The 25951-nt window shown below is 57.9% G+C and overlaps 1 protein-coding gene across 7 annotated transcripts in view; it reads right to left on the bottom strand.

Moving 5' to 3' along the window:
• ARNT2 (aryl hydrocarbon receptor nuclear translocator 2) overlaps positions 1–25951 on the bottom strand; it is a 144560-nt gene that overhangs the window by 53352 nt on the left and 65257 nt on the right. For all 7 annotated transcript variants that reach the window (XR_006705415.1, XR_006705416.1, XR_006705417.1 and 4 more), the window contains exons 6-8: positions 12697–12799; positions 9159–9224; positions 8790–8875 (exon numbers count right to left, since the gene is read on the bottom strand). Coding sequence is in view for 2 of the 7 variants with exons in the window: in XM_045452263.1 (XP_045308219.1) it covers positions 8790–8875; positions 9159–9224; positions 12697–12799 (255 nt within the window). In the remaining 5 variants the exon portion in view is untranslated. The remainder of the gene's footprint in view (positions 1–8789; positions 8876–9158; positions 9225–12696; positions 12800–25951) is intronic.

Here is a 25951-nt window from a genome sequence, read left to right as displayed (position 1 = left end):
GAGCCCGAGCCCCACCAGCCGTGCGGCCAGCCCGCACCTGCTTTCCCGGCACCCCCGACCCCTTGCCATCAGCACGGCCTGGCTCCGACTCAGGCATCCCTGTGGCTCCCTGGGTGAGTCTCCTCCGGTCCCCAGGCCTCCGGGCCCATCCCCGCTCCCCCCCCCCCCCCTTTGGCTTCAACACACAGAACGATCTTTAAAAACCGGCAGCGGCCTCAGTGATGCCCAGTGTAGAGCAGGCTCCAAACCCCGGCCTGGTCCCCGGACGGGACCCCTCCTGCCCACGCAGCGTCTCCCCCACCGGTCGCGGAGAACCGCACGTGGCTGCCGGCACAGCACCCCTCCCGCCGGCAGAAAGCAGGGCGCCGCGGCAAGGGCATCCGCAAGCCCAGCGCTCCCACTTGCCCGCTGGCAACGGCACCGTGCGTGTCCTCCGGTGTCCCGCCTGTGCCGCGGGGATGATGACGGGGCCAGCACCTCCGGAGGGCGTCGTGAAAGCTAAGCAGCCTAAAGCACACAGGGGACCTTGCCTAGAGCCTCGCTCATGGCGAGCACTCACCAAGGGAGCTGCGGTCACTGTTCAACCTGCAGCCCCCATCCATGCTCTCCCTACACCTGCCAGGCTTTTTCCCAATGAGGAAATCCCTCTGTCTCCCTCCTGTCGACATTCCTGCTCGACTGTGACTTTCTGCCTGCCGGCGAGGCTTTCGGGGAGGGTCGCCAGAGCGAGCAGGGCACTCCCAGCAGACGGGCTCTCCCCTCTGTGCCTGCGTTGCCACCCTTGACCCCGGGCTCTGCTGTGACCCGTACGCCTACCTGCCCCCCCCCACTGGACCGGGACCCACAGGGGCAGGAACTGGGCCCAACCAGCCTGAGGGTCCTCAGGGCCCAGCCAAGTGTCCGGCCCATGGTGGGAACAGAAGGGCAGCTTTGCCCCAAAAGGCCTCGCGGACCACAGCTCTGGGTCTCAAAGCAAAGGTCACGGCTCTGCTCTCTGACCGGGGCTTCAGACCGAGGGGCTGAGCAGGAGACCGAGGCTTGATGTGCAGACGCAGGACAGGGTGGCCGCGGGTAAGAGACAGCAGGGAGCCGGCCGCCGCCTCGTGGGCCGGTGGCCTCGATTCAGACAAAGCAGCTTTTGGAGATTTTCAACCGGAGGCACATCGTGTTCAACGAGCAAAGCGCAAAAGCGTGGGGCTGCTAGAGGTGAGCGGGCGCAGGGGCGGAGCCGTCTGGCGAAGGGACAGCACCAGCCTGGCCACCACGGACTCTAGCCGAGACCCCCAAACACCTCGGCCTCTGGCACGCCGTGTCCGAGGCTCCCTGACCGGCCGGCAGCAAAGTGAAGGCAGGAACCAGCCTCACCGCCGGGAAGGCATGCGGGCACCGACAGCGACCCCCGTCCTGACCTCGCGGTCCAGGCGGGAGCAGCTGGAACCTGCTCGGGCTCCCCCTCCCCCGGGCCCGACCACTGCCGCCCTGTGCGGACACACTGCCCCTTCACCAGAGGTCTCCCACGGGTTGCCAGGTGATGACCCAGGCAGGTCAGAGGACGGTCACCGGAACAGAGGCTCAACTCTGGACGTCCGTCTGAAATGCAAGGCCACAGGGCGATGACGGCCCGGTGGGGGCGGCAAATAACGTCTTCCCAAGGTCAAAGTCTCCTTCGGGCTCTGGACACACCTCACGAGATACAAAACGCAACCCGTTCTGGGAGCTTCTTCACCTGCTCATTCTGTCGAGCACAGCCCGCGTCTTCAGACTAAGCAGCCGCGGGATTCGGCAAGGGGACGGTCTTTGGAACCCCGCCTTTCCTCCCTGTCGCACCCCAAACACTTCAGCTGAAACCCATGCGGTACACAACGCAGCGAGGCGAATCACGAAGGCCTCTGGACACGCCGAAGTGCGTTGTGCTGTCCCTGTGTAGTGTGGGGTCAGCGGCCCCAGGCAGGCCTCTGAGCGCACACCCAGCAGGCTCGCGGGGACGCGCATGTGCTGCACGTGGCTTCCCCAGGGTCCTTCCCGAGCCCCCCGTCTGCTCCGTGAGGTCCGCGTCTTTGCACCTTGAGAGACCGCCAAGGTCAGCAACTTTGGTGCTCGGGAAATCTTCATCCTTTCTAAGCACGTCGTTGTTTGCGACTAAGGAGCTCGGGGCCGGCGGGGACACGACTCCTGGAGAACGTTCACCAGGCTCCATGCAAGCGGAGAGGGAGCTCCTCTTCCCGGCCTCCGGCCTCCGGCCCCGCGACCTGATTCTAGGGTGAGTGTGCCAATGACCTCACTCCAGCCACCTCATCCAGGGCAGAAGACTCCTTCTTCCATCTGAAAAGATTTCTGGAAAAGCAGGTCCTAGAAACGCCTTTGGAAATTCTGGCAAGAAATTCTTTCCCACGTCCACTCCCTAGGTCAACTGCTCTCGTCTCGTTCATCCTTTTCACTCCTTCTTTCTTTTCATCCATCCGTCTGTCCAGTCTTCTTGAAATATACCCTCCGAGCCCGGTCTGGGCTAAGTCCTGGGGCAGGAGAAGGATGCAGCCTGAGCTCGGTCTCGAGTCTCAGGGGGAGGCACGAAGTGTCGCAGGTGCTACGAATGTAGTTATCCACCAAGGAACGAGCAGCACAGCCTCAGGCTGGTTTGGCGCAGGCTTGTTTTCCAGAACCTCTACGTTCCTAGGGGCCAGTAGTCGAATGATACACCGTGAGACCAAACCAAAAAGCAAACAGAAAGGCACCATTTCTGAACTCAGTACGAACCATTCGCTCCGACTGTCCACAGCGTGCGTTAGAAAAGTCACAGAGACTTCTTTAGAACGCCATTGTCTCTGATTACGAAAGTCACGTGGTAACTGGGCAAACGTAGGAGCGAAGAGGAAAGAAGAAAGTAACCAGCGCTCCGCTCCCCGGGAGTAACAATGGCTCACGCCGCATGCACGCCTCGTCAACGCACAGATGACACGACTCATTCACGCCTGAAAGATACACGTGGGTCACGACGGTTATTCTGTAGAAGCTGCTGGCCTGACACTTCGCAGCTCGCCGCTGCGTCCTTAAGCGTCCTTCGAAAGCAGGCCTGCCCTGCGGCCGTCCGGTACTCCACCAAATGGACGTTCCGTGCTGTTTTTTAAGCCCTTCTCTACCACTGAGATCTGGGCCAATTCGAAGCTTCCGCGGTTACAGACGATGCTTAAACGTGCCACACACGCCTCTCTGATTGACTCCCTGGAGTCAATCCCTCGAAGCGCGAGCCCTGTATGTTGACGAATGCGCTTTCTAAAGCATTTGGTGATACGGCCAACTTCCTCCTCGGAAGGTTGGCGCTGATTTATAATATTCCCATCAGTGGTACATCCAAGTGTCCATTTTCCTGAACTTTACCAATGCGGTGTATTCTGTCTTTTTTTTTTTTCAATGTTTTTAAAAATTTTTGAGAGAGAGAGAGCGAGCGGGGCAGGGGCAGAGAGAGAGGGAGACACGGAATCGGAAGCAGGCTCCGGGCTCCGAGCTGTCGGCACAGCCCGACATTTTTTTTGTCTTTTTGACTTTTTTGCCACTCGATAGGTAAGAGGAGACAGTATGAAATTATTTTCATTTACAGCTCTGACCGGAAACTAATTTTTCCCCATGTGTTGAGCGTGGAATGTATTCGTATTTAGAGCTATTTTTGTTGTCCTGCTCGGTCCTTTGCTCATTTCTCCCTATTGAGTTAAAAATCTGCCTTTTGGTAATTTTCCTCTTTTGGTCCAAATTGTGCCTTCTGGAACTATCCTTAGTAAGATTAATTCCTCCTTCATATGACACCCCCTCAAATACTTAGAGACAGAAATCATGTCTCGCTTTCTCCAAGATAAACACCCCCGGCTCCTTCAACCCCTTCGCACATGGTGCGGTGCCAAGGGCGGTCACTGAAGGCGTCATGCCAAGTCCTACTGGCCCCGTGACCCCGGGCACACAAACACTCACAGGCACGGACCCACACGCGGCTCCAGAAGGGCCTGCCCTGAGTCACCTCTGTGGGCTCTGGGTACAGTCACCTGCCTGCACCCCGGGCCTCAGACTCCTCTCTCCTGCTCACCCACAAGGACTCTGCGTTAGACTCACCATGACCATGGCAGTTCTCGTGATGTAGGCGTGGAGCCCAAATACGGTGGTCAGAAGGAGGGCACTCTGAGGCCAGGAACAGGACGGGGAATTTGCCCGGTATCATAAGAGTGACGAGTTCAGGAGAGGAACTCAGGAACGAGATGGTCTCCTGGAACAGGGGTTCCAAGGGCTGGACTCAGTGATACCGACCCACACCGTGAGGAGCCTCCTCCGGGAAGCTCTCCTGTCCCCGGGGGGCATCAGGCCCCCCCACCGTCCCCGGGGCTGGCCGTCTCCCCACACCCTCCTGCATCATCTGCGCGCGTGCTGGCCCCCCAGCCCCACGGCTCCGTGCTCCCCGAGGGACGGGCCCGTGTCTGGTGCTCAGCAGCGGGCACAGGTCAGGCCGTCCCGTGTGCTCCCTGAGCCACGCCGCTGCGCAAAGTCTCTCTCCAGGCTGTCCGCGCCTCTCCTCTGGTTTGCCTCTCGTCAAACAACCTTCCGATGCAAATCTGGCCTCACAGCAGCCTCAGAACCTCACGGGATCCCCGGACGACGGGCGTGAGCATCCCCATCAGAGACGGGGAAGCCCCGCGGCATTATGGGTCACACCTGGTTAAGACATCAGCCTGCAAGGACTCCCACCTTCGCCGGGGCTGGTCCGTTCTCGGGCCCCATCAGGACTGTTTCTAGATCTACAGAGCTGAGGTCTGGGCTCGGGACACCTGTGAAGGCAGCTCGCTCAAAGTCTTGAATCTAACTGGGGTCCTTCAGGCAAGCAGCACCCTGACAATTATGTGCATTATGATTTATACAGGAAAGAAAAGTCTACAAATAAAAAATACACGATTTAAAAGTATATAACACATGCACGTCTGTATGTCGAACTGATATATATGTATATATATGGCAAACATTAAACACATCCGACTCCGGGAAGAATTCAATTAAACTTCTATGACCTATTTACCTCCGTTGGTATCACCTGACGCGTCACATCTGGATTCCAACAAAGATTTACAAGGCGTGCTAAATGGCAAGAAAAAGCACAGCCTGAGGAGACAAAGTCAGCATCTTAACCAGACTCCACGATGACACAGACTGAAACTGCTGGACAGGGAATTTAAAATAACTATAATTAATATGCTAAGAGCTCTAATGGAAGAAGCAAAACCGGACGGGTAACACGAGTGGAGGGGTAGAAACTCCAGGAGGAAACCGAAAGGAGATGCTAGAAATAAAAAACAGCACCAGAGACTCTTGGTTTCGGCTCAGGTCATGTTCTCACCGTTCGTGAGTTCGAGCCCCACATCGGGCTCTGCGCTGACAGCGTGGAACCTGCCTGGGATTGTCTCTGTCTCCCTCTCTGTCCCTCCCCGGCTCTCTCACAAAATAAATAAATAAACTTTTTAAAAAATTCAAACAGAAAACACTGTTGGAGAAACGAGCAGCGCCTTCGACAGACTCATCAGCAGACTGGATGTCGACAAGGAAAGAATCAGTGAGCATGAAGATCTGTCGACTGACACTCTCAAAACTAGAATGCAAGGGGGAGAAAAGAGTGAAAAGATCCAGAACAGAAGACGCCCGAGTCGCCACACAATTTCGAACGCGACATAATATGCGGGCAGTCGCAATCCCAGGAGGAAGAGAAAGGAGACGGAACAAAAGAAACATGTGAAGACACAGCGTTCAAAAATTTCTCCTTTTTTAAAAAAAAGTTTATTCATTCCGAGAGACAGCATGAGCGGGGAAGGGGCAGAGAGGGAGAGAGAGGAAGGGAGAGAGAGAGAATCCCAAGTGGGCTCCATGCTGTCACGGGGCTTGAACTCATGAACTGTGGATCACAATCTGAGCGGAAGTCGAGAGTCAGGTGTTTAGCCAGCTGCGCCACCCAGACGCCCCCACGAATTTTTCACAAGTAAGGACACCAAACCACAGACACAGGAAGCTCGGAAATTACCAAGCGGCATAAATAACCAAAAACCAAAATAAAACGAGCTTCTGAGGCATGTAATATTAGAACTGCAGAAAAGCAAAGACAAAGAGAAAAAACCTTGAAAGAAGCCAAAAAAAAAAAAAAAAAAAGTCCCACACGGGCTACAGGAAAACAAAGGTACCAGTTCCGTGAACTTCTCGTCAGAAACCACAGGAACAAGGAAGGCGTGGAGATCTGAAGTGCTGGGGGAAAATCAGGCCAACCTAAAACCTTAAACCCAGCAGAATTATCCTTTGAGAGTGAGGGAGAAATAACGACCCTGGGAAAAACAAAAATAGAGACTTCACCCCCTGGCAGAGCCGTCCTGCGGTAAATGTTAAAAGAAGTTCTTCAGGAAGAAGGAGACATTATGGGTTAGAAACTCAGATACACACAAAGGAATAAATTAAGGGGAAATACACTTTTTTATTTTCGTTACTTTTGTTTCAACCTAATTTTTAAGTTTACTTATTTCTTTTGGGAGAGAATGGGGTGAGGGGCAGACAGAGAGGGAGAGAGAGAGAATTCCAAGCGGGTTTTGTGCCATCAGTGCAGAGCCCGCCTGGGGGCTCGAACCCATGAAGGGTGAGATCATGACCTGAGCCAGGATCGAGAGTCGGATGCTTAACCGACTGAGCCACCCAGGCGCGCTTTTCTTCTTAATGGAGCTAATATATTTCCGTGTGTTCCCGGCAACAACAGTAACAATGTGCTCATGGGTAAGCGTCGCCCAAGAGAGTGGTGTTGTGGGAGAGGGAGGGAGGAAGGGAAGCTGAGGCCAGGGATCCTCGCACTACCCACAAAAGCAGTACGGTATTATTTGGAAGTGGGTTTACAGTAGTTGTAAATATATATTTCAAGTCGGGGCAAACAACAAAGATATTTTTAAGGAAGTATTACTAACATGCTAAGAGAGACTATGAGATCCTACAGAACGTCCAGTGGAAACCAGGGAATGCACAGAGAGGGGAGAAGAAAGAACAAATACACGGAATAGAAAACACGGTAGGTATTGAGTAAACTAGATGAATAATCCCATTAAACGTGAATGGTTTAAATACACCAATTAAAAGTTGTATGGTCGGAGTGGGTAAAAACATTGGACCCAGCAACACATCTATAAGAAGCTCACTTTAAAAATAATGACACAGGTTAGGGGCGCCTGGGTGGCTCAGTCAGTTAAGCCTCCGACTTTGGCTCAGGTCACGATCTCGCGGTCTGTGGGATCGAGCCCCGTGCCGGGCTCTGTGCTGACAGCTCAGAGCCTGGAGCCTGCTTCGGATTCTGTGTCTCCGTCTCTCTCTGCCCCTTCCCTGCTTGCGCTCTCTTTCTGTCTCTCAAAACTGAATAAACGTTAAAAAAAAATTTTTTTTAACTATGACACAGGTTCAAAGTAAAAAATGGAGAAAAACACACCATGCTTACGCCAATCCAAAGAAAGCTGGAGTCGCTGTATTATTTTCAGACAAAGCAGAATTCGGAGCAGGGAAACTTATCAGGAATAAGGAAGGGCATCACACACTGACAAAGGGGTCACTTCTCCAAGAAGACATAAAAACCCGTAGCGTGTATGGACGATACAACAGAGCCTCAAGACATGAGAGGCAGACGCGGGCAAAACTGCGGGAAGGAACAGGCAAGCCCTCTCTCTGTTACAGTTGGAGACTTCAACACGCCTCCCTCAGCGATCAATCCATCGAGCAGGTGAATAATCAATAAGGACACAGTCGTCCTTCACAGCATTATCGATCAACCCGACCTCGCGGACACTTAAATACTCCATCCGGTAACAGCAGAGTCGCAACGTTCTCCAGCAGACCGGGAACGTTCCCAGGGCCAGACCACTTTCGGAGCCATCAAGGGGACGCAGATGGTCGACAGCAGGTACATTCCTTTGCTTAATAACAGATTGATTAATAACTCACACGCCATAAAACCCGCCATCTTCAAGGGCACAAGGCAGTGGTTTTCAGATCTGTAGACTTGTGCAACCGTCACCCCATCTGATTTCAGGATTTGAGTCATCTAGAAAAGAAACGCTGTACCCGGGACAGCCACGCCCCCCTTCGTCCCGCCGCCCAGCACCTGGAAACCACACATCTACTTTCTTCCTGGAGGGATCTACCTTCTCTGGATATTGAAAATATCCTATCACGGATCACCTTGGGTGTCTGGCTTCTTCCGCTTAGCGTGACGCTTTCAAGGTGCAAGGATGTTGCAGCACGAATCACTTGCCCGCTTCCCCTGTTGGAAGTTTCTTGGCGGACAAGCGCTTTCGGTTCTCCCGCGTGCCCCTGGGAGTGGGGCGGCCCGGGCACAGGGCCGCCAGGACCGGCCCTCCGGTTTCCAGAAGCAGCCGCACTGGTTTACCGCGCCTCCTGCGCGACCCGAGGGCTGCCAGGGCTCCAGCTCCTCGCCGACGCCTGCCGCCGTCTGTGGCACCGTCCCGGTGAGAGTGACAGCTGTCATTTCAGAGGCCACCGCGACCTCACACAGGGCTCCGGGTGACAGACCGCAGGAAGCGGCGGAGGCTCTAAGCACCCGCGCAGGATCGCTCTTTCCAGAAACCTTTGCTTCCGGAAGCGGGACTTGCCCCAGCGACAGAGATCATTTCGTTCTAAGCACAAAGAACGACGAGCGCATCTCTCTGCCTCTTTGCGGCACGCGCTCCCGACGGGAAGGCACAGTCGGGCGAGGACACCCAGCCCCCCCGGAAGAACGCACGGCTTACCTGCGGGGGGCCACGCCTTGATGTAACCCGTGCAGTGCACCACGGCGTACTGGGCCTCCCCGTCTTTCACGGGGCCAAGGCCGTTCCTGAAGAAAGAGCATCCGTGAGACGGCTTTCCGCACGAGGCGGGAGGCAGGGACGCCGGGGTCACGCGTGCCTCGGGGGCTTGAATTTCGCCCTCCCGGCACCCTGATGTCCCTCCTCCCCCGGCAGGTGCCCCCAGCCCCCTCCCTCCCCTCAGCCCCGCACGCGTCCCACGCCCCCCCCCCCGGCACCCCCGCCCGGCCTCCCTGCTCCCCCACTCAGGGCGCTCATCACGCCCTCCCCCCCCCGCGCGGCCCCCGTCACGTGTCGCCAAGGCTGACTGACCTGAACCTTTTCCTCATGGTGGTTATTCTGTTCAGCGGCAGGTGGTCCAAAGGAGCGTTCCCACACCTAGGATTCGGTAAACGCTGAGGATGAGTAAAGCCCGAAGCAGTTGTACGGGACGGCCCTGCGGTCAGAGAGCCGCTCTGATCGATGCTGGCGCTCTGACGCGGGCTCGCGCACCTCCGGTCCCCGGCTGTCACCGCGGCCGGGGGAGCGTGACCCACCTGGCGATGCAGAGCCCCCCACCTCCCACCCCACTGCAGGCTGGACCCCTAAGAAAGACTCCAGGGGCTCCCGGTCACGTTCAGGGTCACGCAAGCAGGGTGGTGGGGTCTCCTCGGGCCTCAGCAGAGCCATCAATGCAAGATGCGCGTTGCCCGCTGACGGAAGGATGCATGTTCCCAGGCTGCGGCCGTGGGGACCCTCCCTGTCCCTGCAGTGTCCCGTCACTGGGAGCGATGTAACTGCCTCAGCCCGCTGACGGCAAAGGGCAGAGTGGGGGCGACGGAGGCCCTCCTCCGGGAGGCGGGGGCCGGGAGGCGACCTTCTCCGCCGCTCCTCTCAATCCCCCCCAGGCTCTGAACATCGAGGGTCGCCCTGCCACCAGGGTCCGGCCGGTGCCGTGTGTACCCATCCTTCCGTGTGCTTCCGCATCCCGACTCCAGGGCAGGTAACGCTCTGGACATCTTCACGCTCCGTAGGGCACAGAGGAGAGGCGAGCTGTGCTCTGAGACCGGGGACGGCCACCCGCAGGTGCGTGTCCCCCAGCAGGGACGACCCGGGACCGCGCCGCCTGGCCGGCTGGCATCCTCCCAGAACGAACCCGCTTTATTGGGAGGACGAGGTCAGGCGCTCGGCAGACCGCAGGACTGCCCGCCTCAGGGGGCAGTCACGTCCCCCAGAGGGCACCGGGGCAGGGCGGGGCTGCCTGACGTGGCCTGCAGGCAGGGTGATGATGCTAGGGAGACGCAGGACCGGGTGTGGTGACGTCCCCGGGGAAGGCGTTCCACAGGGGGCCGCGTGGTGCGCGCCGGGGTGGGCGTGCGCTGCTGCCGGAGTGCTGTCCGTGGTTCTGTCCCCGGGACGGCGTTCTGTCCCCAGTGGCCTCCAGCACACGGGCACCCTGCCGTCCCCGTGCCTGTCAGCGGACTGAGAGCACTCATCCACACAGGCTAATATGAACTGAGATGTAGCAATCGTGTTTTCCGTCACCCGAATGCCGTCGTGTGACCTGAGGCAGGTGTCGAAGGGAGTTCCGTCCCGTCCTCCGCAAGAACGGAGAGGCGCTGGCTCGGAGGACAGGTCTCCTCTCCGCACGGACGGCCCTGACGAGTCACAGGTCCGGCAGCAAATGGGAGGAGAGCGACATCTGTGCCGAGCTCCCCTGAGCCAGCCTGGGGCTGTCGCACAGCTCGGCAGAAGCTCAGAGAAGGCAGAAGACGGCCGGGCTCGATCAAGGTCGGTGTGGGGTCCCAGGGACTCGAGGACAGCCTGGGAGACCCCGAGCCGGGCAGCGGGGACAGGCTCCCGTGCCAGGGAAGAGAGGGCGGTGGCCGCCCTGCCACCTGCCTGCAGCTGGGGCTCCCGAGGTTTCTCCTTCTGCGGCGGGGATGCCCCGGCCCTCGTGTTCAGGACCCTCAGGAGCCTCTGCGGAGAGCACGCCTTCCTTGCAGGAACATCCTTCGCCCCCCTTCCCTGCCAACCGGCCTGCATTTCCGTCTGGGGCTTATTGGCCCCTCCTCGCCTCCCTGCCACAGGAGCGGCCCGGGGGCTGAGGCCTGACCTCTCCTCCAGCCTCGCCCACCTCCCGGTGACCTCATTCAGTATCCGGGCTTCAGGGAGCATCTCGGTGACGGCGGTCCCCAAGTCCGTACCTTCGGCCCAACCTCTCCCTTGCATTCCAGAATCCTGCGTCCAGCTGCCTCCTCACTTGCACCCTTGTTCGTCCCCCCTGCGGGTTTGTCCCCCACACACAGGCAGAGTGAATTATTTAACGTGATTCAGAACGTGTCATTCTTACGAGAAAACTCCAGCGGTCTCCCGCCTCATTCAGAGTAAAAGCTGTAAGTTACCCAACATCCCCACCTTACTTTACTTTAATTTTTTTTAATGTTTATTTCTGAGAGAGAGAGAGACAGACAGACAGACAGACAGAATGCAAGCTGGGGAAGGGCAGAGAGAGAGGGAAACACAGAATCTGAAACAGGCTCCAGGCTCCGAGCTGTCAGCACAGAGCCTGACACGGGGCTCGAGCCCACGAACCACGAGATCATGACCTGAGCCGAAGTCGGACGCTTAACCGACTGAGCCACCCAGGCACCCCCAGCCCAACCTTACTGATGACCATTCTGCCCACCACGGCCACTCATTCTGTTCCTCGGATAGTAACCTTATTGTTACTTAAACACAAGAACATCCCTGCCCCAGGGCCTTTAGACTTGCGGTTCCCTCCACTTGGTATTTTCTTTCCCCAGATAGTCCCAGGTCTCCTGGGACATCTCCAAAATGCCACCTCATCATTGAGACCCCCCACCCCCACCCAACCTATGTGACACGTGAACTAACCACTCCTCCTCCTTCTTAAATTTGTTTTATTTTCCTCAACAGCACTTACCACCATCTGACATTCCCTGTGTCTACTTGGTACTTTTGCCCATCCTAGGTCTCCCTTACTAAAGTGACATTCTACAAGCTCGGGGATTTTGTTTGCTTTATTCAGGGCTGAACCCCGGCCTGGCGCAGGCAGGCCCTCGATAGATGTCTGAATGAATGAATGAATGAGGGGCACTGCCTCGTCTTACAGCCTCTGCAATTCCACGTCCGGGCAGATTCGACTCACCAGGCACCCCCGCCCCACCCCTACAGGGCCTCGGGGCTGAGGGTATAGGGACTCTGAAGCCTTGTTCTTTCTTCCTCGGGGACAGAAAATTCTCTAATTACCCCCCGGTTCAGTCACTCCTGCATTTCCTCCACACCACGCGTTAACCACGTACACGCTCGGTGTAGATCGCGGGCGGCTCAGAGAAGGTAAGTCCAAGCCCCTGTCCTCAGGGCAACCGTTGCTGACTCACAGAGCCCAGACATTTCCACCTGAAGCATCGTGCGACAATCTAATAATTAAACGCTAATGAAAACGTGTGCTTTGGCACAGGAAACACAAAAGCGAGTACAAAATCGACCCATCTTGCGTAAAACGTGTTGACCGGTATGGTGCCTGGAGGGGTTGGAGTTCAGAAGGGTCCCGAAGGACCGGGAGAAAGTTGGGACCCAGCCGACAGGGGAAGCCAACCCGGGAGTGGGCAGGGTCGGGCAGGAAGTCCGACAAGGTGGGTGGGAGGAAGGGGGACGCGGCGTCCGAGGCGGACCACGGGGTCTGCAGGCTCACGTGCCGCAGCCGGGACCACGGGGTTTCACCTCAGCAGAGCCCGTCAAGGCTCCTACTGGTGGAGCAGAAGAAGCGGCCGCCCACCGCCCACCACCCGCCGCCCCGCACAGGCCTCATCTACCCGCCGCCCGCCGCCCTCCGCCCCACACAGACCTCATCCTGCAAATGAAGGACCTCCGCGAGCCCATGCACATCCTCATGGAGGACTGCTGTCCCTCTTTCTTCACCGTCCCCGTCTTCAGGTCCAGGATCCGGCCTAAGCGAGAGAGGGACACGTGTGAGCCTGTGCCTCGGACGAGGGCGTAGGGCGGGGAGAGCTTTCTCCAAACGCTCTGCAAATGAGGGCAAACGGGGCTGCACGGATCGTTTCTTGGATCCCCAACATTCTCTGGCTGGGAACACTGCGGGGTCACAAAACCCGTACGATTCTAGGTGCCTCGTCTTCTTCCGAGGACAGTCTGCCCCTGCTGTCCCTGCTCTGTCCTATGACACCACCTGGAGTCATTCCGACTCGGTTTCTCCCCCACCATTTCACGGAGACACGTTCGCCACAGTCCCCAGCTGCCAACCCCAGCAGCCGCTGCCCGTGGTCCCCTCTCCTCTCCGAGGAGACCCCAGCTGGGCCATCCTCTCTCCTCCCGCCGCGCACCCCTACCGGCTTCGTCCACGGCCGGGACACCGCCTCTGCACCCCACGCCTCCAGCACCAGCCCCTGCAGCCCCTCCGCCCCAGCCCGAGACCACCCAGCACCACCCACTCCTCCCCGACGTCAGCCAATGCACCACCGTCAGCGCGGAAATCCAGGTCAGAATTCCAGACGCCATGTGGGAGTCCTTCCCGCCCTCCCCTCCTGCACCCCCATCGGTCTCTCCACCTCCTCCCCCTGCCTGCCTTCCCTCAACTGACACCCGCTGGCTCCCAACCTCCAGCATCCTTTCTGTCAGTGCCCCTGTCCCACGGCCGCCAGCTGTGTAGACAGCACACATCTGACTGCCCGCCTGGGCTCCAAAGCGCATCGCTCACGGGAGCCGCCGACAGAGAGTCTCGGCAGGCGGCCCTGCCCGCCACCCTGCCCGAGAGAGATGTTGTGGGAACCACCTGTCTAGTTCGACGCGTTCTAGAAGGCACATTTCTTGAAAAGTTAACAAATAGGCGAAGTCGCTTTCAGTAACAGATCTGGAGTATTACCATTTCACCGTGTAGAACACTAATGGGCAATGTCTCATTTTTCTTTTTTTTTTTTTTCAGAGAGAGAGAGCGCACACGTGCACGTGCGTGACCGAGGGAGGGGCAGAGAGAGGGAGAGAGAGAATCCCGACACGGGGCTCGATCCCACGACGCTCGGATCGTGACCGGAGCCCAGATCGAGTCAGACGCTTAACCGACTGAGCCCCCCGGGTGCCCCTCATTCTTTCTCTCTGGGGCTTTGCAAGGGATGTGTCTTTCACACACGGGGCACGTCTCCGCTCCAACGAGCCTGTTCCGGGTGCGTGGCGAGCACACGTGGTCGGTGGTCCCTGGACAGGGTGTGAGAGCGGCTCTAGACACGGTGCCCCCGCGTGCGCATCTCCCGGGGCCTCGCGCCTCACACGCGTGCACGCGCAGGCCTTTCTGCCAGCTCACGCCCCGTTCCACGTGAACTGTCATCCTGGTGAACGGCTGCTCGTCGTCCAGGGCCAGCTCGGGTGGCAGCCCCGGGCAGGGCCCCCCGTCCACGTCTTCATTCGCCCGCTCGCCCGCTCGGTGTGTATCTGATGGCTTTGCCGCGCCCGGCATCTTGTGAGGCTCCGGGACCCACGTGGCTGCGAGCACGGTCACCCTACCTTCACGTCCCGTGGAGGAAACCCGTCTGTGACACCCGTCACGTTGGACGGCGAGGACTTACCCGCCCTGCGCTTGAGCTCTGTGCCTCGCGGGCCGGGACCAAGTGCGAAACGTCCCAACACGGCTGACAGCGCCTGGATCACCATACTTGCCGGTTGAACTGAAACCGTTTGTATGCGTCCGGAAAGGGCTTTTGCCCAAAGTGGGCACGAAGGAACCAGCTAGAACGAACGGCTTCCTACCCGTTTCCCTGATCCCACAGCAGAGCACTCACGAAGAGACACGCATCCATCACCCGCCTTGCTCCCTCCGCGGAAGAAACGCCGCGTCCCCGCCCTCAGTGGGCCCTGTTTCGCGACCAGGCACCTGCCTTCCGGCCGCTCCTCCTCCTCTTCCTCCTCTTCCTCCGTCCGGCACTCAGACACCCTCACACCTCCGTCACGGTGGCGGGGGAGGGTCCCTGTCCCCAGCACGTCCCTCTTGGACGTTTCTCCCCCAGGGCGCCTCTGTCTCCTGCCTCTCCTTTGCTGGTTCTCGGCCCTGGGGGGCTCCTCCCCCCCAGTCCTCCCCCTTTGGGCCGGGACCCTTCTCCCTCGCCCTCCGCAGGACCTTCAGGGGCTCTTTCGGCTGCACCACACCTTGCGTGCCGATGACACCAAGGCGGCCTCCCCAGCAGGACCTCTCTGGGAGGCTCGTACGCGTCCACCTGCCGTCGGGGCCTCTCAGACACTTGGCGCTCCGCGGGTCCAAAAGCAAACCCGCGTTCTTGTGCAGGGCGCCCAGACCTTCCCTGCCTCCCGCAGGCCCCGTCGCGGTCACCAGCCCACCCCTACCCAGCCGCTCAAGCCAGACGTCCAGTGCGGGGAGCACAGACCCGCTTCGATCCCGCCTCCTTCTCTTCCCGCGCGACCCTGGGCGTGTGACCGGATGGGTCTGCGCTCCAGCGTCTTCACCTGTAAAATGAGGGTCGCAGGAGTGTCGCCCTCCGACGCTGTCGTCACGAGTAAACCCGCGGGCGCTACAGAGGGACCAACACTGTGTGTGGCTCAGAAGGTGCTCTAGAAACGCTTACTGAATACAGAACACGGAGCGCTCACGGCGCATCTGAGGAGCCGCCAACACTCTGTCCCTCCTGCCCCCCCCCCCCCACCTTCCCGCGTCTGCGTCCCGACGCCCTCAGCCCCCTGCTCATCTGCGTGGGCAGCTGACCCGCCCGGCCTCACCCCCTTCCACCCGTCGTCCGCATCCCTCAGAAGTCTCCACTTCCAACGCGAAACGGCCGGGCTCGATCACTAGGGTGACCCTGGCGCTCGGCTTTGCTGCTCTACGCTTGCTTGGTTTGCTTTCCCTTTTCCGCCAACGGAGGCTTAAGACCCACACTCAGGACGCACACAAGGAACGCACGAAGCACGAGGTTCCTGGCAAACTCAAAACAAACGATCGCGTCCCGCTCCTTTCATGCTCCCCGCTACGGATCCCTAAAACACTCCAAGACCTGCAGCCCTCTGTGAAGGCGCCCCCAGATCTGGCCTCTGCCCGCCTCTCTGGCTGCATCTGCTGCACCCCTGCATGCCCCTCCCCCCCCCCCCCCCCCCATCCCGCCCGGCTCAGAGCAACTCGCTGTCCCCGTCCGTCCCCATGCGCCACTCCGGGTCCTGAGGCCCTGGCCTCCCCAGCAGCTCCTCCTTCCCTTTGCCTGACGATCTCCCATTTCTTGTCACAACTTACCCAGGCGTCACCTTGCCATCATTTAATAAATATTTACCAAATGCCTCCGGTACGCTAGGCACCGACAAAAGCACAAAGAGTTACACAGGCAGAAGCCATTATATAATCTCGAGGGTGAACAGACAGCAAAACCCGAAGAAGAGAAAACAAGGGAGGGAAGAGACCGTTGTCAGGTGGCGATAAATGCTACAAACAAAAAGAAAGCAGAGAAAGGGTAAACGCGTGACCAGAGACCCGCCCCTTTGCGATAAATAGTTGAACGGATTTCTATCACTTGAAACCCAAAGGGCTGGGCTCGCCGCTCCCAACAGAGAGGAGGGAGTAGAGGGCATGTACAACACAGGGTGCTCACCTCCCATCCCCCCCCAACCCAGCACCTGGGGGCCCCGTCTCCCTGGACCAGAGCCAGCTGGCACTCGCCGGCCGGCCCTCCCAGCACCCTCAGCGGCAGGGACGCTCCCGCCTCTGCTTCCCAGGGGACCAGCTCTGCAGGGTGAACGGCCCCTATGGACACCAGCACTCCGGGCGCTGCCAGCCCTGCACCTGCGGGCAGGACGTGTCCACCAGGATTCGGCCCCAGCGAGAGGCCCGCCCCCCAGGCTGCCGGGAGCCCCTGCCCCGGTTTGACACCTGTCTGTCTCACTCACAGACGGCTTCTTTTTTGCGGCTGTTTTCGTTGTAAATTGTCACTTGCTTTATCATCGACCGAATAGCACACGGCTTCAGCTGTGAAGCGGGCCAGCGTGAGAGTCTGTCAAATTCCAAAGTGGGCTCTGAAAATAAATCACAGCTGCGCAACACATGAGCCGCGGAATACGAGGAAATGAAAAAACACATTTCCATGATCTGCTGTCGTGACCCCGAGAGGCAACCACTCCCACGTTTATTTCTCCGTGTGCTTCTCCGGTTTCCGTGGGCACGATGAGCCCCCTTCCCGGGCCCCTCGGGAGGAAGACGTGCTCAACTTCATACAGTGGGTGTTCCTGCAAAGCTGTCCGGAAAACTGGAGTTTTGACAAATTTGAAAGCAGCGGGGACGTATAGAGGCAAGCGGCCCCTCGGAGTGGAATCCAGGCCGAGGCCGGCGCCTTCCAGAGTCCAACCTGCCCCCCGGGGGTCGGAGGGCCCACTCCGCAAAGCCATTGCGGGGAGGGCCCACCACGAACCCCGGCCTGCCCCGCCGTGGCCGCTGCTGAACTAGAGACACGAGGCCACCTCTCGTCCCCGCACCCCTCGCCCACGCCCCGTGCGCCTGCTCCCCTCCCGCCCTCTCTCCTCCACGGTGCCCTCTGGAACGCGCACCCCTACACCCTCAGCACCGTACGTTAGTGATGACTCCCCCCGGGGCGTGGGTCCATTCTCAGAGCGGGCAGGGCCCATGTGACTCCGTGGCCAGGGTGCCAAAGAGGCCCCGGCCACCTCCACACAACCAGCAGCTGCGGAAGCATATACTTCTCTGGATTTGGCGCACGGAGAGGAACCATCTGGGACCCAATGGCGTGGCCCATTCCGGAAGGAAGGGGCAGCAGGGCCCGGAGGCTCGGCCCCTGCCCATGGGGGTTGTGGGGGATGAGCGGCCTGCTTGGCGTCCTCTCCGTGGGAACACGAGACCAGACATGCCTACTCTGAAGGTCACGTGAACACCCGAAGACGTACATGTGCAAGGTCAGTCAACCCCCTTCAGGAACCAGAGCGTAAGAGCCTGGCGGGTCCAGGAGGCACTTGCGTGAGCCCCAAGATGGCAGCGTCCTGGCCTGGAGCCCCACGGTCGGGGAGCCTCCCCTGGTCGGCCCGGCCCCTGCCTCTTGGCTTTCTCTGAGGGAAGAGGGCATTCTGGAAGGTTCTAGAATACAGCCCAGAACACCATCTCAGGCTAAAGGGTTGAAGAGCTACTTGTTTTCCTCTTAAAATGCTTTTATTGTAAATCTAAAGTAATCTCTTGGAAAAATCAAATATACGCATACATACACACACCCAGTAAAAACCCCAATCTTCCTGTCCAGAGAAAGACACTATCGACATCTGGGCCTATTTCCCGTCAAACTTTTCGTGTGCATGTCTGCTCTTTCTTTTAATTAACTGAGGCTTCATGGTCTTTATTTTTCCACCTTATATCACAACAGAAACTCATAAAATGTAATCATAAACATTATTTGAAAGGCTCTATAGCATCACTTTGAGTAGACAATTTACTTTCGGACATGAAGCCATTCCCAGGGCTTCCACACGGCAAATAATGCCGTGGCGAGCAACTGGGAAGAAAAATACATCCACACCATGTCAGGGTAGGTTCCCAAGAATGGAAATCCCGCCTCCAATGACAACAGGTTGTCCATACCAACACCCAGTTTACTCCAGGCTCCGAGTGACCCACGGACGGTCCTGCACGGAGAGTGTTTCCACTCTATGAAACGGGCAGAATTATGGCACATCTCGGGCTTTTTGATGATAATTTTTCTAAGTCTAAAGCATATAGGGTTTAGAACAGGACTCAGCAATCTACGTGTTGACATCTGTGACATCTGACCCCAAAGGGGCTCACTGTTATTTAAATATTTATTGGATCACGGCCACAGCTGTCACGGCTCCTCTCGTGCTACAATGGCAGAGCTGAGTGTGTGTGAAAGACACCGTAAGACTCACAAAGCCAAACCTACCGACTACCTGGCCCTCAACAAAAAACCATTTGCCAGCTCCTACTTTTAGAAGAATGATCACAGATGCCAACCCAGAGCACTGTCCTCTATGGGCAAAGGGTCCTTCTGTAACTGTTTTCAGTAAGCTGATTTTTAAGTATTATTTAGATCAGCGGTAACTTTGTAAAAAAAAAAAAAAAAAAAAAAAGAAGAAGAATCACAAGTTTGTGTTGGATAAGATCACAAAAGAAAGCTCTGTGCTCATAAAACAGCTCCCCAGGCTACAGCAGAAATACAAATATAAATGAGAATTATTCCATCAAAAGAATCCTTAAGAAAACTGGAAACATCTTATCTTGGTTTAAAAAGAAGAAACCCCAAGATAGCAAAGGAGGAAAACATGGGAAAATTATTAGGAACAAAGGCAAAGCGGTGGCCCCGTGATGGACACTATTTGATGCTGTTCCAAAGACGTGTGGCCCCCGGGATGGGGACCAGAGGCTGGACGGGACTTTGGTTGCTGTTCCAGTGACAGCGTGTTCTTGTTCTCAGAGGCTGACCCCGGCCACGTTAGCAGCTGTGCACACAGGAACAAACACCCCCCGGCACGTGGGATCTGCTCCAGAGCGCGAGCCCCATCGACGGAGCCGCCTGCGAGGGAGCTCGGGTGCGTTTCCCTCGTATTTCGTCCTGGCTGGCAGGTGTCTGGGCACGACCGAGGGCACAGCTACACCAATGCTCAAGTGGTGGCCAGAGCGGTTTTCTTCTCGCACCACATGAAGGGGCTCTGGGTGGGCAGGACACCCGTCGCCCCAAGCACCCGGGCCTCCCCCAGCACAGTGCTCTCCTGCTATTTCTTTATTGTGACTGTCACAGCATTTGCCACCTTCTTGTCTGAGCCCGCCTCCCCGGCCATGATGATTGGTTGAGGGCTGGGCCCCTGGCACACGCTGGACCAATCACAGCACCTCGTTCCTCCTCTGTCCATAGTGACCGGTCCCCAAACTCGAAAAGGATCCAGCCAGGCCAGTCAGGGTCCCCCACGGGCCAAACGTGAGCATTCCCACCTGTCCTCTCTCTACCCTTTTCTTCAGGAACCTGAGCTCAGCCTCACGGAGGACCGGACCGACGGCAACGAGACGGACTCTAAGAAAGCCGTGAAGGTGCTGCCTGGTGAGAGTGCCATCACGGTGTTCAGATCCTTGGTGCCACCAACCCCCAGCCCCCCCCTCCCCTGAACACCCGCTTCTGTCACTTGCAAGCAAACAGCCCAGACGAATGCAACCCTCTTTGGCCTTTGATAGAAGGAAGGACAAGGGACCGAGGGCTACCGAGGCTTTTCCTAAGGGCGGGGCATGACGCAACAGTTTGTGCGCGTGACCCCGTGAGACCCCATCACGACCCCAGAAGTGGGGTCACGGTGAAGCCAACAGGCAAGAGGAGAAGGGCACTGACTGGGAGGGGCCGGCCTCCCGGGGAGAAACCCTGTCTGTGCCGCCCAGACATCCGGGAACTACGGGCACATGGAGATAATAAGACGCAGACCGACTTAGGGGAGGCTCTGCTGTTGTTCCTAAATTCTCCGTGCACAGTGCAGCCCCTCAATGTGGCGCCCCGGGCACAGACACCCCACGACCCCCCTGCTCGCGAGACCCGGCCGTGTGGTCCCCAAGGCAAACTGAAGCCCGGAGACACCAGACAACTCAGCCAAGACTGGTCTCCTCGTGGAGATCTGAGGAAGGGTCCTTGCTCCCGGGGCAGCTGCTGCTCGGGGACTTGCAGCCCACTCCCCCCCCCCCCAACCAGCGGAGAGCAGGGTGGGCGGGGGACAGGGGACAGTCGCTGCAGGGGTAGATCCCAGGGTGGTGGTTTTTCCCTCTTTTGTAATTCGTGTGTTTATTGCTTTTCCGGTTTTGCCTGCATTTTGGTAGGAGCCTTTAGGTCACGCCATCCCCGGGACACTCCTGAGGGGTCTGCACCCACTGTGGGTGCAGTGACAGGGCCTCAGCACCCCCGGGGCAGGCACAGTCAGTGACCAGGCTGGCAGGGCTGGCCGGCGGCGGTCCTGGCTTTGCCCGCTGTCCCAGCAGTTACTAGGAGAGCGGTCACTCCCCCAGAGGCAGGCCGGCCAGGGACTCCTGACGCTTCTGAGGCCCAGCGGTCCCCTGACGTCGTCGGTGGGCAATGCTCTGAGTGTGCTTCGCGAGGGCCACCCCACCCTGTAAAGGCAGAACCGTCTGGGGAAACTCAGATGATTTGTATTTTAAATGTAAGACTATCAATAATTTAGATTTTAGAAGCAAATGCTTATAAGCCTAGCATTAATACTTAACGCCGCCCATCTCTGAGAGAGCGAGAGAGAGACGCCCGGCCTGGGGGACTGAGCGTCCTAGTCAGTCTGCGGGGAAGGAAGCTGGGAGAAGTGACCACTGGCAGCGGTGATCATGTCACCGAGCAGAAGAGCCCAGAGAGGGAAGCGTTTCCAGGGAGCAGGACAGGCTCGCAGGGAACCATCCCTCCTCTGGGTTAGGACTTAGCCCATGGCCCTCGAATAGCAAAAGAAAGACAAAGGGACCCACAACTAGAGCTGGTGACAGGGGCCGAGGCCCCACAGACGCTCACAAGGAGCCCTTCTGCCCAGCGGTCTGGCTTGTGCGCGAGCCCGCCCTGCCCCCCGGGGAAGGCGGTGGCGAGCCTCTGGCTGGGCAAGGGGCCGGCGGCCGGGCCATCGTGCGCAGAGCATCACGGAGGTGATGTCCTGCACGCTGACAAGGGCAGGATGGACGCGGGGGTAGGCAGAGACCCTCGGTGGGGGACGGCCACACTGCCTCTGCCGTGGACAACCGGGCTCCCGCGGCCTCCCAACAGCCCCCGGCTTGGAACTTTCTCCGGCGGACACATTCCAGGCCTGACGCCAACCACCCGAGCGCCACCCGCGGCTCCAGTGTTCATTCCAAACCCGCACCCCGCCCCCCCGTCCCTCCCCCGCCGTGGCCCCCCCTGGTCCCCCCTGGCCCCCCCACACCTCTTCTGCTATTTAATCTGCAGAAACAGTACGAGTGCTTCGTCCTGTTTAGAACATGCTGGGCTGTGCTTTAAAGAAACACATTCCTCTCAGGGTATCATGCTACAAAAATGCCAGAAATGCAGGCCTGAGGCTTTCGTTGTAACGGTAAACGATGAAGCGTCCTCTCTATCCTTGGCTGCGGAAAGGCCGCCCGGCGCGCAGAAGGAGCCCGGGCTGACACACTGTGTTCCAGAAGGCAGTTTCAGGTCATGCCTTGCCTCCCCTGCACACTGCTAACAAGACTATCAAGAAAACACAAAAATAGCCACAGAAATCCGTATCCAAGTGGAAACGCGGCGAAAAGGGCCTCGAACAGATCCGAAACACGGAGGGATTTCTGCAGGAACGGGGCACGCGCGGCCTGTGGTTCAACAAAGACAGAGGAAGGGACTGTCTGGGAAGCAGATAACAGGTTCCCCTAAGGGGAGCCTCCAAATGCACAAGCAGCAGAAAGACCAGGGAGTCGGGAAGCAGACGAGGGGTCCCAGGGCCTGGACGGAGGGCCCCGGCCAGAGCTCTCGTGTCACCTGGGCTTCTGGCAGCCAGCCCGCCCCGTGAAGGGGAGGAAGGAGGCAGGCTGCCGGGGGAGGGGGGTGGGGAACGGGGTGGGGGATGGGGGGGGACCCTTCCAGCACACACGCCACCCCCCGCCAACCCCGGCTGGCGGCAGCCTCCCAGCCCCGCCCCCCACAACCCAGCCCCAGTCTAGAAAAATTAACTTTCAAAGAAGTACCCACAGACCCCAACCATTTCAGCTCTTTGTACACGTTAGGATCCAAGGATGAATGAAAAGGTGAAGGAGGCGAGCGTAACGCATGGCAAGATTCAACACGGCAAGAAGGATGTGACTGCAAAGTCACACCAAGTACCCCCCCAGCCCCACCCCACGAAACGCATTCCAGGGACGCGGGCCACACCGAAATACCCGATCTCAGTGGTACGCACAAGACCCTTCATGAACAGAAAGGCAATGACCTGAGTCCGGGAAAGATTGCTTTTGGGTGAAAAACGTGATTTCAGGATCAGAGCCCAAATGAGAGCAGCTCAACCAGGAAACTAGAAGAACCTCCAAGAAATAGTCCTGGAGCCACAGAACGGAGCCCACAGCGGGGGACACAGGGGACAGGGGACACACTACAGGGACTTCTGCTTCCAGTCCAGACAGAGCAATGGGGCCCAGGTTCACCTTCCCTCTGAACCCATCAAACAACCGACAAAATACATAGAACAACAGTAAACAGGCGAGGCGAGGCCACGGGTCCCCCAGGGACCGCCTGGAGAGCACCCCCAGGCCGCAGCTCAGGGGACAGGGCCCAGACTGAGTCAGCTAGTGGAGGCTGTGCACCTGGGAGACTAGGACGGAGAACCAGGGCGGGAGGGGACACAGGGGACCCCAGAGTTCTGCAGGGGTCCCCGGAGCCAGTACCAGGCAACCGATCGGCTGGTGCGTGTGAGGAAACCACCTGAGGCCAGAGAAAGTGCCCGCAGGAAGGTTAGAAAGAAGGAAGAGCTGAGAACTGAAATTCTGGACATGAAAACCGCTGTCTCCAACGGAAAACACACAAGATGGGATTAAAGGCAGACGAGATGTTTGAGAAAAAGAGATTAGTGAACTTGAACACACGGAAAAAAGTATTCAAAATGAAATACACAGAGATCAAAAGGATTTAAGGAAATGAAAAGAGCGGCCGTGAACCGTGGGAGAACTCTCGCCGTCTAATATATGTGTAATTGGTGTCCCAGAAAACAGGAGGGAAAGACGGGAACAGGGAAAAACATGTGCGGGATGAAAAGCTGGTACTTCTTATAAATATGATGAAAACCGTAAGCCCAAAGATGAAAGTCACTAAATGAACACCAAGTACAATAAACACGAGGAAGCCATACTAAGGCGAGCCATAATCCCATGTTCAACACCAGTTACAAAGAGAAAAACCTTAAAGCCAGCCGGATAAAAAGAGGTATTTTGTACCTAGGGCAGAGTTGAGAACGGCACGGAGTTTCTCGCGGGAGTCAACGCCAACGAGAAGACGCTGGATTGACAACAGCAAAGGAAACCACAGGCCCACGCCCGTCACCAGCACCGCAGAAGAACCCTGACACAGAACGTTGGCAAGTCAAATCCGACCACGTCCTGCCCCGAGTGCGGTTCATCTCAGGAACCAAAGACCTGCTTCGCTTTGAAAAACTCAACAATGTAATTCACTGCGAGTACTAGAAAGGAAATGCCACCCGGTCATCACGGTAGAGGCCATCTCCCCCAGCCACACCCCTCCCCCAGCTCCACCACGGACGGGGACCGCGTCCGCTTTGCCCACCCACGTGCCTCCCGTATCGGGCGCAGTTACGCGTGCTGCACGAGCAACGAGGGGATGGCCTCACGACGCGCCACCCGCCTCTATCAAGTGCTTCCCCTTGTCCGCAAAGACCCGCTGGCCAAGCCCTGGGAGCCGGCAGTCCTGGAGAGGAGGGCCCGTCGGGGGTCCTGTCTCAGCCCCGGAGCCTCGGCTGCTCCCAGGGGCCAGCCTGGGGGTCACCAGGGGCTGCCTTCCGTCCTTCCAGGGCCGCCAGGGCCACTGCTGACCCCCAGTCTCATCCCCCGGCGCTCGGACCCACCCGACGGGCACGGCCCCGCCCCAGCTGCTGACGGCGCCTCAGCTGACGGCTCACTCGGGCACCTTCTCATAAAGCGACACGGCTTGAGGATGCCTGGGAGTCTCACCCGCCCCTCCAGGCGACAGCCCGCCCTCTTGCCTCCAGCGGGACAGCCTCCAGCGCGTCCTTTCCTCCCGAGCCCCCTGGGCCATCAGGCTGAGGCGAGACCTTCCTGAGCCACGTCTAGGCCTGGCCCCTCCTGTCACCTGCACTGCTCCCCCTTTAGGGCCCCCCCAGGGGTGTCTCTCTCCGAGCGTGTGCGCAGATCCCCATCCAGGCTTGCTGTCCAGGCACCCGGCCCGAGGCAGAGGCTGCCTGCACGAGGAAAGCACCAACCGAGCTCACAGGGCACTGTCTTGGGCGCCACTCACACCGTCCTCGTGCCGGTGGGGACCCGGGCACCCAGGGAGAACCCGTACCTTGTTCACGGCTGCCTAAATGGCCTGGGGTAAACCCGGGACCCAAAGCCATGGCGGACTATGGCTCCCAGGCCCACACTCTTAGCTCCCCCCACCCCGGGGAACAGGTGAGTGTGCATGGGCACAAACAGTGAGGCACGTGCACTTTCCCGGCCCCGTCCCATAGTGTCAGCCAGGCTGCTGAGCACAGAGGCAGGGCGACCAAGGGGGCTTCGAACTGAGCATAAGCACGTACATTCCACGGCGGCCGGGCTGTCTCCTGACACGGCCAGGGGCTCCCGGGCAGGGTGCATTCCAGAAGGAGCCAGGCGGCCCAGACAAGAGCTGGCCTGTATGAGCGCTGAGGTCCCCACGGCACGGAGCTCTTCTGATTCTGGGCCCTCAGAATACGTGCACTTGATTCAAGGTTAAAGAATGACATTGTAAATAGCTCATTTGAGACTAATTTGTGTCATCACCAGAAAGGGGAAAACTGAAACCCATCCGTCGTCGGATCACTGCCTGAGTAAACGGCTGGCAGGCGAGGCTCTGCGTTGGTGCGTAAGAAAAGAATCTACAAAAATAAAAGGAAAAGTGAACGCAGATGTTCGTCTCAATTAGCTTCTACTGGGAGAGCAATAAAAAGGAAAGATCACTGCTGTGCGTGCATTTTTATTTAACCGTTTGGTGTGAGTCATGACATCTCAGAAGGAAACGTGTCTCTTTTTTTAGTGAAGCTAAAGGAAACTATTTTAATTTTCTTGATCCCGCTGGAGTGTTTGCAATCGAGTTATTTTTAACCAAAGCATTACAAAATACGGCCGCCACGTGAGGCTCTTACTAAAACCTGCATCCTACAGGAATGATTCCGTTGGTCTCTTCACTTGTTCTAAAGTAACTCGAAAGAATTCTATCTGCCCAAAAACAATACGACTCACAGGTTATTTTTGTTCCAGTTTCCCATTATAGATGGAGAAATCAAGTCTTTGTCTATTTACTGGTTGAGCCTCAGAGCTAGGACCAGAGATACTTGGTTAAGAATTCCAGGCTTGCAAAGAGGATTTCAGGGCTCCTGCTGCTTACTGTCAATTATGTTGCTGA

Source organism: Leopardus geoffroyi, chromosome B3 (assembly GCF_018350155.1).
Source record: "Leopardus geoffroyi isolate Oge1 chromosome B3, O.geoffroyi_Oge1_pat1.0, whole genome shotgun sequence".
NCBI classification, from domain to species: Eukaryota; Metazoa; Chordata; class Mammalia; order Carnivora; family Felidae; genus Leopardus; species Leopardus geoffroyi.
This window is presented reverse-complemented; position numbering and strand designations above follow the sequence as displayed.